We start from the raw sequence: 12,296 nt of genomic DNA, 5'->3' as shown, positions 1-12,296 counted from the left end.
TAACTTTAAAAAGTAACTTCTTTTATGTGTATCTCAAAACATCAGCAATCCTTCAACTCCTTTTGCAATTGGCTTCTCCTAAACAAACATGATCAGCCTAGAAAACAGCTCCTGTGCCTGTAGAAGTCCTGAGACACTGCAGACACACACAGATCACTCCCAAATACACTCCAGCATCTCAAAGGGCTACACACGTTCAACTCCTGAGCAAGTGTCTCCCTGCTAGGGCAGGAGAACTCCATTCCCTGCACCTCATGGTTACAGAGGACAGGAGGTTTATTTGTACTTCACAAGGCTCAGTTTGATCAGCAGGACAGGGAGCTTGGTCCCTGCTACCAAAACAAGCTCACGGGTAGAAAACACAAAATCCAGGCAAATGCTTGCAAGTCACTGTATTGCTCCATGTTACTCAGAACCCATGTCTCAGATCTAAGCCACAGACAGAGAAAGCTCTTTATTTATAAGATCATGGAGTCTGACAGTCATTCAACTGCTCCCTGACCAGCTTACAGATCAGCAATTGGCTTGTGGGGCCAGTATGGATATTTCTCCTTGTTCAGTTTGCTTTCAGGGAAGGCATCATACAAGTCTTCATATGTCATCTGTTCAAAGGGAATCATGTTCTTGAGCTTCTGGAGCTGTGGAAGCAGGGACAGATACATCACAAGTCAGTGGTCAGCAGGAAGGAGCAAAGCACACCCAGGAGAGCAAGGTGTGTGCCAGGGCAGGGTGCAGAGAATATTCCCTAAGCAAAGTGCAGCCTCACCTGCTGCTCATACTCGGCGATGCGGGCTTTGGAAGCCTGGATGTACTCAGCAGTGCTCTTGGCCTGGGGAGAGCAGAGCACATGGGGAGTGTGGTTATGATGAAGACACTGACCCAGAGTGAACCTGCACACACACACCCCCACCATGCTTTCAGCTGGATTAAAATCCATCATTGTTACACTGGGTACCTGATGGAATCTCCAGCAGACCCCCAACAGCCGAGCCCTTCCCTGGGCAGGGATCCCCTTGCTCAGAAAGCCAGGGACACGTGTCAAGGGCAGAGCTGTGCCTTGGCTCAGTGCAGTGGCACATCCAGAACAGCACCTCCCACTCACACCTTCCCATCCCCATAGAGGAGAGGGACAACCTCAGTGGTAGGGAATGGTTCACTTACAGCTTCCTTCTCCTGGGCATCAATCTTGGCAGTTTGTGTATCCACTGGCTCAGGAACCTTTAGTGCACTGAACTGTAAATCAAAAGACAAATTTTTATAAGGTTTGTTTGACTGAAACAGTCCTTCACATCGAGGTCATCTTCCTTAGCAACAAGGGATCGTTCTCTCCTTTCTTCCTACGATTTGCTCACAACCATGTAAGTTAATGAGCTAAAAGTGATCAGTGCAGCTGTGCCCTCCAAGCTGTCCCTTCCAAGCAGCACTTGCTCACCCAGGAGCTTCCAGGCCTCTCCTCTGTCCAACCCACCATCCCCAGGACACACACCATCCCCTGTTCCTCACAGCACTGTAAGGAAGCTGAAGGTCCAACACCACAGACTCACCCTACAGAGTTACTGCCCCAACAAAGCTCCCAGACCCATCCGAGCTCAGCGGGTGCCTCCAGTCTTGGGAACGCAAATTCTCAGAGTGACACAACCAACCTACTCTGCTAATCCTGGTGTTTTTCTCTCAATGCCCCAATTAAACTCTGAAGAGCAATACCCAGCTGCCAAGGAGACTGACCTTCTTCTGGAACTCATCCACCATCCCAGCTTTGGCAACATTAGCTTTGTAGAAAGCCCAGTCGATGGTCGGCGGCTTCTCCGGCAGCGCAGCCAACCTGAAGGGATGAAGCACAGCAGATAGGAGCAGCAACCTGAGCATCAGCACGGCCTGCTATGTCTAGTTTAGGTGTTCTCAGGTTAGAAACAAGCCATTTCTGCAAATCCCTCTGCCCCTGGAACAGGCTCCTCTGGACAAACAAGCAGAGCTCAGCCTGCAGCTCTGCCCCACTTCACTCAGCCCCTCTGGGTGCAGCCCTTAAGAAAGGACGAGGCTGTTTCACAACACTGAGCCAGAGGCAAGCAGCAACACTCCCTGCAACAGCCAGCACTTGTATCAGGCAGAGGATGCTAAAGGATTTGAGAACGACACATGAATTTGTAGAGCATTTAACAGTGACAAACTTGTGCCAAAGCAAAGCGCGTTCACAGAACTGCAGCTACAGGTTTACTCTGGGGAAGATTAACTAAAGGTGATTTGCCAAAAAAAGCCACCAGCCGCCTCAAGGTGACCTGCTTTAATACCTGCGAGGACACTCGTGCGGGACCACAGAGAGCGGCAGACAGCAGCACTCGCAGCCGGGTGTCTGGGGAGGGCTGAGCGGGCCCCGCCGGAGCGGAGCGGGGCGGGCACTCACCGGGCTGTCAGCGCATCGTTGCGGGTCTTCAGCGCGTTGAACATGGCTCGCTGGTTCGCGGGCACTCGCTCGGCGAAGGCCGCCCAGTCCACGGCCTTAAGGGCAGCTTTGCGTCCCGCCATGGCGCCGCCTGGCCCGGGAGACAGCGGTGGGTCACAGCGCCGGCGGGGAGAGTGGAGCGGGGCTGGGGAGGGCGGCTCCGGCCGGGAACGCGGCACTGAGGGGGCGCGTGGGGCGGGACACGGGGGACGGTGAAGGGGTCGAGTCACGGAACAGGACGGGGACACCGGGGGATCGGGACACGGAGAGAATGTGGACACTGGGGCATCGGGACACGAGGGGCGCTCCTGAGCCCCGCCGCGACCTCACGCTGGCCCCCGTTCTCTCCCGCCAGCCTCCCAACACCGAGGACGCCCCCAGCCTGTCCTGTCCCCCAGTCTCGGGATCCCAGATCCCGCTCCCCATCCCCGGGACCCCTTTCCCGGAGCCCGTCCCACTCCCCCTTCCCGGCCCCGCTCTCACCTTCACTGACCGACACTGCAGTCCCCGCCGCCGGAAGTACCGCCCCCTCGGCTCACAGCGCCCAATCAGAACGCAGCTTCACCGGAAGTCATCATCCCCGGAAGCGGCGCGGGCCGGAAGCGGCGCGGGCGGCGATGGCGGCGGGCGGGCGCTGAGGCTCCGCCATGGCCGAGGGGCCGCCGAGGGGCCGCACGCCCAGCCCGGGCCCCGGGGGGGCACCAGGGCCGCCCAGCCCTCGCACGGCCGGAGCGGCGGCGGGGTCCACCGGGGCGGTGTCCCCGCCCGCCGCCGCCTCCAAGTGGGTGCGGCTGAACGTGGGCGGCACGTACTTCGTGAGCACCCGGCAGACGCTGTGCCGGGAGCCCAAGTCCTTCCTGTGCCGTCTTTGCTGCCAGGAGGGGCCCGAGCTCGGCTCCGACAAGGTGAGGCCGCGGCGAGGCCGGGACCCCTCCCCACACCGGGACAGCCCCTCCCCGAGCCGCCACGGCAGCCGGTGTCACCAGGGTAGCCAAACTTGTCCCATGGGCGGGGGGACACCCCCGGCTGCCGCTGTCCCCGAGCTCCTGTGCGGCCCCGGGCTGTGGATGGGCCGATCTCCCACGGTTCTGGGGCACGTCACTCTGACACATCATCGGCTTGTCCCTCGTGTCCCCCGGTCAGGGAGGGGGTGACATCTCCAAGAACGGGACTTGGCTCTGCCTTCGTGCCTGTGACACCCACATGCCACAAGTTCTGATCCCTCCACCTCCCATGGACTCCGCTCAAGGAGCAACCCACCTTCCCACAGTAGTTACAGCAGGGAAGGAAAGTCCTAGAAACAGGAATGTTCAGTTTGTTACCCTGAGCATGTTTGTTGTTATTTTTGTTTTTTAATATATTTCACTTCACTCTCCTAAAAGATCATGGTGCACATTCTTTGCATGGCTGGACAGTTTTGAAATCACTGCAGTTTATTGTAAGGATTTTGCAAACTACTATTCTTGCAATTGAAGATTTTCCATAGGATCAGCTGCACAAGGTGTTGTAAATACGTTTGTGAGTGGGTCAGCCAGTACTAGTTGAGTCTGTCGCTGCTCCATTCAGAATTTAATCACAAGATAAATCCTGATTGTGATTGAAATATCAATCAGCAGCATCACTGAGGAGAGAAGGTATTTCAGAGTGGGTTTGCAGAGTTTCTTATTGCTTTAGAGTAGATTTGCAGGAGAAATAATGCTTTAAAGTCATTAAGAGAGGGATGGGAGAGTTCTGCAGAGGGCTTGTCAGTGCTTCAAAGCTGCTCAGGAGATGCTTTTGGCTGTGAGTTGTTGGTTACTTAATGCCAATAGTTGTATTGCTGGACTCATGGCTGGAGTATTGCAATGTGTGTTTGCAGTACTGGAAAGTGGAAAAAAAAATTAACTGTTTTGGCAGTCAGGTGCCCTGAGCTAGAAGTGGAGACCCCATTTTTCTCCAGATCCTCCTAATTAAACTAGTGTGGAGAACAGGCTTAGCCAGAACACAGTTGCCAGGTTTTGGTTCTTACTGTAGTGAAAAAACCCTCCTAAGCCCAGCTTTTTTCTCCAGGCCCATAAACTGTGAGTACAAGTGCTTCACATAAGGCATCTGCTGGCATTACTGGGCTGCAAAGTTTGTACATCAGATACTGAAAAAGAAAAATGGTTTAAGTCATCATTTGTACACCTCCCACAGGCAAACGAGTCCAGGTTCTCAAAGAGAAACTGTTCAGTTTATTGTGTTGGATTGAAGTGATTTTTTCCTGGTACCACTGAGCCGTCCCTGTTTTGTTCTCAGGATGAGACAGGGGCCTATCTCATTGACAGAGACCCCACGTACTTTGGTCCGATACTGAACTACCTCCGGCACGGGAAGCTCATCATAAACAAGGAGCTTGCAGAGGAAGGTAAGAGGAAAACACCAGGAAAGGCTGGAAGTGCTGTTTGATAGCACATCCAGGAGCCCTCACCAAAGACTGGTGTGAGGGTGTGAGCAAGTTTCCCAGGAGTGCTGTTAGTAGTGTTAATTGCTCATTAGTGGGGTGAAGTCATCAGATTCTGTGTCTTCCTGGAAGCAGAGGCTGCTCACAGCACACCGTCACTGTTCTGCTGAGCCCAAGGTCTGTCACAGCCCATCTGCCCCTCACAGGCCATGGTTCTCCCCAAACAGGCAGCTCTGAGGGCTTTCCCTTCATGGGGCTGGGTGAAGAAATAGACATTGTACCATGAGATTTCTGATAATCCCAGGGAAAGGGAAATAATCTTTCTTAAAAATCCTTCTAAGTCACAAAAGGAGGTGACAGCTAGTCAGGCATTTTCTCGTAGCTTGAGAGCAGGAGGTGGGTGGCACATTTGGGATTCTGACATTTTTTGCATCCTTGTGACAGAATCATCTTCATTCTACCCTGTGCAAAGTAACAGAATTTGTGCTTTGGGTTCCTCCTCAGGGGTGCTGGAAGAGGCTGAGTTTTACAACATCGCATCCCTCGTGCGGCTGGTGAAGGAGCGGATACGGGACAACGAGAACAGAACCTCTCAAGTAATGCACCTCTGGGTTACTGAGTCAGTTCTGGGGCACAGCAGGACAAGCGTGGCTGCAGGCCCTTCCTTGATTCAGCACTAACAGGAATAAATGCTGTTAGATGGATGCAGGGCATGGCTAGGAAAGTCTCCAGTGTGGCTTTATAAAGCACAGAACCACTGAGTCATCCCAGCACTGTAGGGAAAGGCAAGGGACACTCACAGGAGAGGGGCCAGGAGCAGAAATGGATGGTTATAAAGTAAAACATACTGCTTTGGTAAGAACAGCTCAAACTCTTTCCTTCTCTAAACCATTTCTTCCCTTTGTCTCTCTGTGACATTTTTTCCCGTTGATGCTCAGCTGATACCAGCAACACCCAGTAGATTCAGTTTCAGAAACGTTTTCAAAAAGCAGCAAATGGCTTTGAAAACTAAAGAAGTTTTGCTTTCACTGTAGCTGAGACACCAAGAAAGTTTTTAAAAGAGTGCCAGGCATATGGTTCTGTCTTGGAATCAGTGGGATTAAGAAGCCTTTAGAAAGCCTGTGGGGCTCTGACTTCCTAAGACAAGAGCAGGAATGGCTTGTTAGTTTTCTAGAGTGATATTAGTAAAGCAATTACTAAACTACAACAATTGTTCTCTGTGCTCCAGGGACCCGTGAAACACGTGTACAGAGTGCTGCAGTGCCAAGAGGAAGAGCTCACACAGATGGTGTCCACCATGTCTGATGGATGGAAATTTGAACAGGTACCAAAGAATGGCAGAATTCCTTTGAAAACTGGATATGGAATGAGCAGAGTTGCCTGTTGAGTTGCACTTCACACTGCTCTGCTCTTCTGAATAAGCAGCCTGACCTGAGCAATCCACTGTGCCCAGGTACTGACAGGGGAGAGCAGAAGTCACTCAAGCTGCCAGAGAGATTTCATTTTCTCTCAGGACTTCTTGTCTCCTTGTGAAATCCCAGAGCAGTTCTTCCCTTCTGCATTTCATCACATACACAAGGCCACAGTAGAACAGTTCTATGCAGGAAAATTACCAGAGCCATAAAATACACAGCACAGCTTTCTTGGATTACACCAGTGTCCCATTTAGTCCAGCTTCAGTACAAGTGGATGCTGTGTGAAATGTGCTGACATGAAGTTAGGTGGAGGATTAGGAATTGCACTTCCCATCAGTTGTTCCTATGGGTCTGTTCTGTAGCACCTGAAAACCATCTCAGAGTGAAGAGGTGGCCAAAATCCTGTCCTGTGAGGAAATAGTTAAATCTTGTGACCAAGAATTACTCACTGCTCCATGGAAATGCAGTTCTCCAACACCCAGGTTTTGCTGTCCAACATTTTACAGAATCTGCCTTTCACACAACCACATCCTTGAGGCTACAGGCAGTGTCTTCCATGGGAACCTGCACCCTTAGATGTTTCCTAATCTTCCTTTTCAAATCTATAATCTATAAATATGGAGCTGGCTCTTCTAAAATCTATTAGGACATGGAAGTCACAATAAAGTTTCCTGGATACACACAGTTGGTAAGAATCACAATGCTTTCTTCAGATGACTTGGATTGATTTTCTGGAAAGCAGAACTGAGTTGTAAATGACAAATTAGCTCTGCACTCCAGGATGTCCTTCTAATGTAATAATGATGAATGAGACAGATGGCATTTCTTGGATTGAGTCCAGACCCCCTCAACTCCACAGTAATAGAATATAATCCCGTTTACACAGATACCAGATTCCATTTTGGCAGCATCCACATAAAGGACAGTGTCTGTTTGCCACATGTCCCCAGTTAATCCAACATCTGCCTGGGGTAAAGATTTCTCATTTCCACATCAGTCACAAGGCAGGTTGAGAGCTGAGTTCAGCAAGGACCAGGCAATTTGCAATGCCTGCCCACATCTGAGTGAACTGGATATTATGTATTGCACAATCTGTTTTCCCTTTTTCCACCCTCAGAAACAGGGCAATGTTCTGCTGTGTTCAGCATTAGTTTCAAGCTGGAATTCCTTCCCGGGGCTCCAGGTGCCACTAGAGGGCTGTGGAGCTCGGATGTGTCCCTGCCCTATACACACACACAGGAGGCTGCAGGGGAACCTTTGTCCAGAACAGATCTCCAGGGACAGTCCCATCTCACAGCAGCTGTAGGAATAAAATCAAGACTTACTGATAGTTACCTTGGCTGTCTCCTGTTGCACAGCTGATTAGCATTGGATCTTCCTACAACTACGGAAACGAAGACCAGGCAGAATTCCTCTGTGTTGTGTCCAGGGAGCTCAACAATTCCACCAATGGCATTGTCAAGGAGCCAAGCGAGAAGGCCAAGGTAAGGCACCTGCTCAGATGTATCAATTTGAATTCCCCTAGAAAGAAAAACTTTTCCTGCCCCAAGCTGCAGCAGTAGTTGTGTGGATCAACTTTCCCATTGCCTTCTCTATCATCCCCTCTTGGAATATTTCATGATTTACTGTAGGACAAGAGCTAAGGCTCTTTGTGCACTTAATAATAATTAAATTAAGACCCAAATACTGAAGGAAAGAGTAACTTGAAGAGGGAAAAGAGAGTAGCAAGGACTGTTGAGGTTAGTCAGGTTTTGTGCTTGAAGGATGTTATAGGGAGAAACAAGATTTTTGTTCTCTTTCAATCCTCCCCATCGCTGGATGTGTTCAAGGCCAGGTTGGGGCTCTGAGCAGCCTGGTCTAGTGCCAGGTGTCCTTGCCCATGGCAGAGGGGTTGAACAAGATGAGCTTTCAGTTCCCTTCCATATCAGGCCATTCTATGAATCCAATCCACTTTTTTTTTTTTTTTTTTTTTTTTTTTTTTTTTTTTTGTCCCAGAATAGAAACAAAAGGCAACATTTTTACCTCCTGGCAAGCGGCTTAGGCGGGATTTCTAGAGAGAAGGGCTGGTTCACTCTTAACCAGCCTATCAGTTGTTGTGGTGGCATAAAAGCCTGCAAGCTTCTCTCACATTAGTCCATGTTTCCTTTCTCTTCAAAAAGCAAGGACTCTGAACAGGAACTCTTACATTTAAACTTGTCTGAGGTTTTCACAGAAGGTCTCATCTGTTTCAGATTCTTCAGGAGCGAGGATCCCGGATGTAATTCAAGTGTCCACTCCATGAAACTCCCAGATGTCACAGGGCAGTCCAGCTGGGCAGAGCATCTCTCCGCAGAGCAACCCAGCCCTTGTACAATAACCAAGCTAATGCAAAGCAAAGCCAAGCCTGTCCTGCCAATGGCAAATAATTCTGGTCATAACCAAAGGCTTTTCTCTTACCCTGGAAACCGAGGAAGGAAAAGACTCTTCCAGTTGGATAGTCCTTTCCACAAGTATTTGTTTTATTTACTTGGCCAGCGCTGTATTGAATTTTTCCGACAATGGCTGGGCTGGATTCCCAGTCAGAGCCTTTGTGAAGGTTGCTCAGGTCCTCAGGCCCTTGTAATCAATCCCACCTTTCACTGGCTGCTGTGGGTGGGAAGGTCTATATTTGAGCTGTGCCATTTCTTGCACCCAGGTCTGCCACCAGAAAAGTGCAGGGACCTTGCAGTGCTCCCCCCTTCTTCCCCAAATCTGAAGAACAGGGCTTTAAAAGTAGGAACAAAACAACCATTTCTAAAAAAAACCCACACAAACTTTTCCATCCTTGCTTTGTATTTGTTCCTTGTTCAATTCCTAAGAGTTGAGTTTAGATCTGAGGGGAGAGGAGTTGTGTGTCCATCTGACACAGGTTTCACTGGTAACACTTACACATGGGCTCCTGGTATTTTCCAAAGCCCATTACTTTGCATGCATAAACAAAGCAGCCTGTGTTCACCCAAAATAGTGATAGAGTGATAGTCCTGTCCTTTACACTTCTCCACAGAGTGGTGACATCTTCCCCTCCTGTACCTGCCATGGCCATATCTTAGCCTGGTGCAAAGTCACAAGGTTTAGGGACTTGCTGCTGCCGAGTTCAGCTTTGCCTTGTTTGTCTCCAGCAGTGTGGGCTCTGTCTCCTTCCCTCTCACCAGGGAGGGCTTCAGGCAGAATTTCTTTTGTACTGTAGCAAGCAGATAGGTTTGTCTGACCCCATGAGATCTTGGCAGATGAGATCCCCTATTTCCATGCAGTGATTTACCTGCAGCCCCCTCATGTCCCCACCTTTAAGAGATCACCTCAAATTACAGAGGGACATCACAGAACTGGGGTGGGGGGATTTGGTGAAAAGTTGCCAAACTATTGTAATGTTTTTGTCCAAAGTGATGTGTCAACTTCTGTGACTTTTCTTTCTTTTTTTTTTTTTTTTTTTTTTTTTTTTTGGAATGCCTTGGATGGATGTGCAAAATGTTCGTTTGTGCCTCTCTTGAATTCTAATCTTAGCCAAACTGCAGTCACTGGTTCCCCTCTGTTACTCTGTGCCACCCCAACCAAGGGCATGTCCCTCCTAGTCTGGTAAATGGAATTTCATAGGAATTTGCTGCATGTTTTTCCCCTTTCATCCTGGCTTTGTTCTTTGTAGCCTGAGTGTCCCAGCACTTGGGTCATTTTCAGTCAAGTCCCAAACTGACATTACAGCAAAGCTTCAGAGATGCTGGAATTCAGACATTGACAAGCTCAGAGCAGATGTTTCTCAATAAGCTACCAGAAAATTCCTCACCTGGACTGAGGGGTTGGGCTCCTTTCTGGAGGGCTTCAGCTACCCATGTTCTCCTGAAAGTTCTGACACAGAATTAGGCAGGTTTTCCATCTCAATCACTTGTTGCTGAGAGGCTCCTACCAACAGTCCAACAACCAAGATGTGCAGCAAAGACACTGAGTGGCACCACTGTGCTCTGCCTCTCTCCAGTCCTTCTGCACATCCTCTTGCCTGTCCTCCATGCTGCTCTGCCAGTGCACCTCCTCCAGTGGAGCCTTTGCCTCATTCTCAAGACAGACTGGTTAATTGTGCTAGATTAGTCCTGGTAACAACAGACTGTGCCAAATGTCTTTGAATTCTCATTGTGTCAGTGGCAGGCTGTTGAATCACAGCTGGCTTTCCACCACACTGAAAAACACAGCTCTGCTTCCCTCCATCTGCCCTGTTCATAACGTGGTGAGCTGGTGTTGGTGTGATCAGACTCCACACCTTGGCTGGGCCTGAACAACACTGTGATGTGTACAGATCTCCCTCCTCTGTCCGTATCCTGTCGCCTCAGCCGCTGTCTGTGCTCACAGCTAAGAAATCAAGAAGCATATGTATGCAAGTTAGCAGCCTGAACAGCCCTTTAACACTCTCATTTGTCTTAGTCCCCTTCCTCAGAGGAGGGAGTTTTTGGGAACTGGTCAAGAAATACCAAACTAAAGGCAACAGGAACTGGTCAGGCTGTATTTGTCAGATCGATGCCAGCTGAGCACCTTGTTAAACCATGGAGATCAAAGCAACACTGGCTGCAGAGGGACACTTTCTGTCTAGTACAGCTCAAGTAGATAAGAATAACAAACACTTCCCTGGCTTTTTTTGTGTTACCAAAAACACAACATGGTAAAGCCACTGGAGGGTTGCCTGATGCAGTGATGCCATTGCTCTCCCCTCTGAGCCACAGAGAGCCTAAAACTGACCATTAGCAGGTGAATGGCACAGCTGCTTAACTGATGGGCACAAGAAAGGTCAGAGTTGCATCTTGGTTTTCCTTTTCATGCTGCTTTTGGCAGTGAGAAGGTGCCAGGGGACCATGGACTCTTTGGGTTGCATTGCAGGGCCCTTTGAAGTTCAGAACAAGTTTATGGTAGAAAACCAATCATTGGTACTGGATGCTCGAGTTTCTGGGTGATATGTAGGACCAGGCATGAAGTCCATCCAGAGCAGGTACATTCCCAGGATTTCTCCTTCCCTGACTGTGCTAGGTCACCTTTACCCTCAGACAGGGCTGGTCTCAGCATTGTGCACCAGTTGCATCCCTTCTGTGCTCAAACAGGGCTTTTCCTTCCACTGCCTTTCACTCAGTCACAACTATATCAAAATTAGTGCTGAATTAGGATGAAATTTGTCCCATTCACTCTAAAAAAGTGTAGCATGTTGTGGTGAGTAGAGTAGGAGAGCAGGGGTAGATCTACTGGCTGTCCAAGGGTGCTTATGCCTCTTGGGAAGGTTCACTTTAAAGCATTAATCCTGGGAATGGAGCGTATGACACTTTTGAGTTTTTTAAAAACTTTCCCAGTGGCCTAAATTGTTCCATTATGGCAAGACTGGAAATAACTTCTTGAAGTGTCTTTGTTTCTGCACATTTTTAAAAACTGATTTTTCTCAGGGGTGACTGAGTGGGCTGAGGCGAAGGGGGCCTGGTTGGCTGCGGGGCAGGGGCCGGAGCAGCCAGGCTGTGGGCTCCTACCCGGAGGTTTTGTACAGTTTGTCACGTGTCAGTGCCCTTTGCTACTGTTTCTCTTTGTTTATTAAATGTGTTTGAATAACAGTTGAGAAGCTGTGATTATTTTTTTTTTTCCAATAAATATTCTGAAATGGGTTTGAAAAGTTTGAAGGGCAGCCTGCAGATAGCACATGATGGGGGAGGAAGGGTGTGTGACACCGTGGGTGTGACAGCCAGAGCTGGGCTGTGGGCTCACAGAGAGATTGGCCATCCCAGACCTCTCCTGGGCCAGGCTGGTTCGTTAGAGAACAGCAATAAATGAGTCCCGGTAAGATAATCACAGGTGAGATTGGTACCCGAACAGGGACCCAGCCAAGCCCAGTCCATCCCAAATGCAGGCACCTGATTGGTCAGTGAGAGGGGCGGGGCTAAGGCCCCAACCAATCAGGTGCTCCAGTGGGAATTTGGAAGGCCCTATAAAAGGGTGCCCATCAATGGACCTTGGTGCTGTCACAGGAACTCAGTGGGTTCTGTCA

The 12,296-nt window shown here is 49.6% G+C and overlaps 2 protein-coding genes across 2 annotated transcripts; one reads left to right on the top strand and one right to left on the bottom strand.

Moving 5' to 3' along the window:
• Positions 1–430: 430 nt before the first annotated feature.
• Positions 431–3,032, bottom strand: ATP5PD (ATP synthase peripheral stalk subunit d). Its single transcript, XM_033076484.2, has 6 exons — positions 2,924–3,032; positions 2,402–2,531; positions 1,726–1,822; positions 1,162–1,233; positions 767–829; positions 431–638 (listed from the first exon to the last, which is right to left on the bottom strand). The coding sequence occupies exons 2-6, from the start codon at positions 2,521–2,523 to the stop codon at positions 507–509; spliced, it is 486 nt and encodes a 161-aa protein (XP_032932375.1). The 5' UTR covers positions 2,524–2,531; positions 2,924–3,032; the 3' UTR covers positions 431–506.
• A 6-nt stretch (positions 3,033–3,038) lies between these two features.
• Positions 3,039–11,865, top strand: KCTD2 (potassium channel tetramerization domain containing 2). Its single transcript, XM_033076483.2, has 6 exons — positions 3,039–3,345; positions 4,718–4,826; positions 5,367–5,458; positions 6,091–6,186; positions 7,636–7,761; positions 8,509–11,865. The coding sequence occupies exons 1-6, from the start codon at positions 3,088–3,090 to the stop codon at positions 8,536–8,538; spliced, it is 711 nt and encodes a 236-aa protein (XP_032932374.1). The 5' UTR covers positions 3,039–3,087; the 3' UTR covers positions 8,539–11,865.
• Positions 11,866–12,296: the final 431 nt, after the last annotated feature.

This window comes from Catharus ustulatus, chromosome 20 (assembly GCF_009819885.2).
Source record: "Catharus ustulatus isolate bCatUst1 chromosome 20, bCatUst1.pri.v2, whole genome shotgun sequence".
NCBI classification, from domain to species: domain Eukaryota; kingdom Metazoa; phylum Chordata; class Aves; order Passeriformes; family Turdidae; genus Catharus; species Catharus ustulatus.
This window is presented reverse-complemented; position numbering and strand designations above follow the sequence as displayed.

What these genes read in the sequence shown, in the direction of transcription:
- ATP5PD (XM_033076484.2), bottom strand. Translation starts at nt 2,523, where the DNA reads ATGGCGGGACGCAAAGCTGCCCTTAAGGCCGTGGACTGGGCGGCCTTC. An exon ending in TGGATGAGTTCCAGAAGAAG is followed by an intron (nt 1,234 to 1,725) that starts GTCAGTCTCCTT and finishes TTTGATTTACAG; the next exon opens with TTCAGTGCACTAAAGGTTCC. An exon ending in ATGCCCAGGAGAAGGAAGCT is followed by an intron (nt 830 to 1,161) that starts GTAAGTGAACCA and finishes TGCTCTCCCCAG; the next exon opens with GCCAAGAGCACTGCTGAGTA.
- KCTD2 (XM_033076483.2), top strand. Translation starts at nt 3,088, where the DNA reads ATGGCCGAGGGGCCGCCGAGGGGCCGCACGCCCAGCCCGGGCCCCGGG. An exon ending in CCGAGCTCGGCTCCGACAAG is followed by an intron (nt 3,346 to 4,717) that starts GTGAGGCCGCGG and finishes TTTTGTTCTCAG; the next exon opens with GATGAGACAGGGGCCTATCT. An exon ending in CAAGGAGCTTGCAGAGGAAG is followed by an intron (nt 4,827 to 5,366) that starts GTAAGAGGAAAA and finishes GTTCCTCCTCAG; the next exon opens with GGGTGCTGGAAGAGGCTGAG.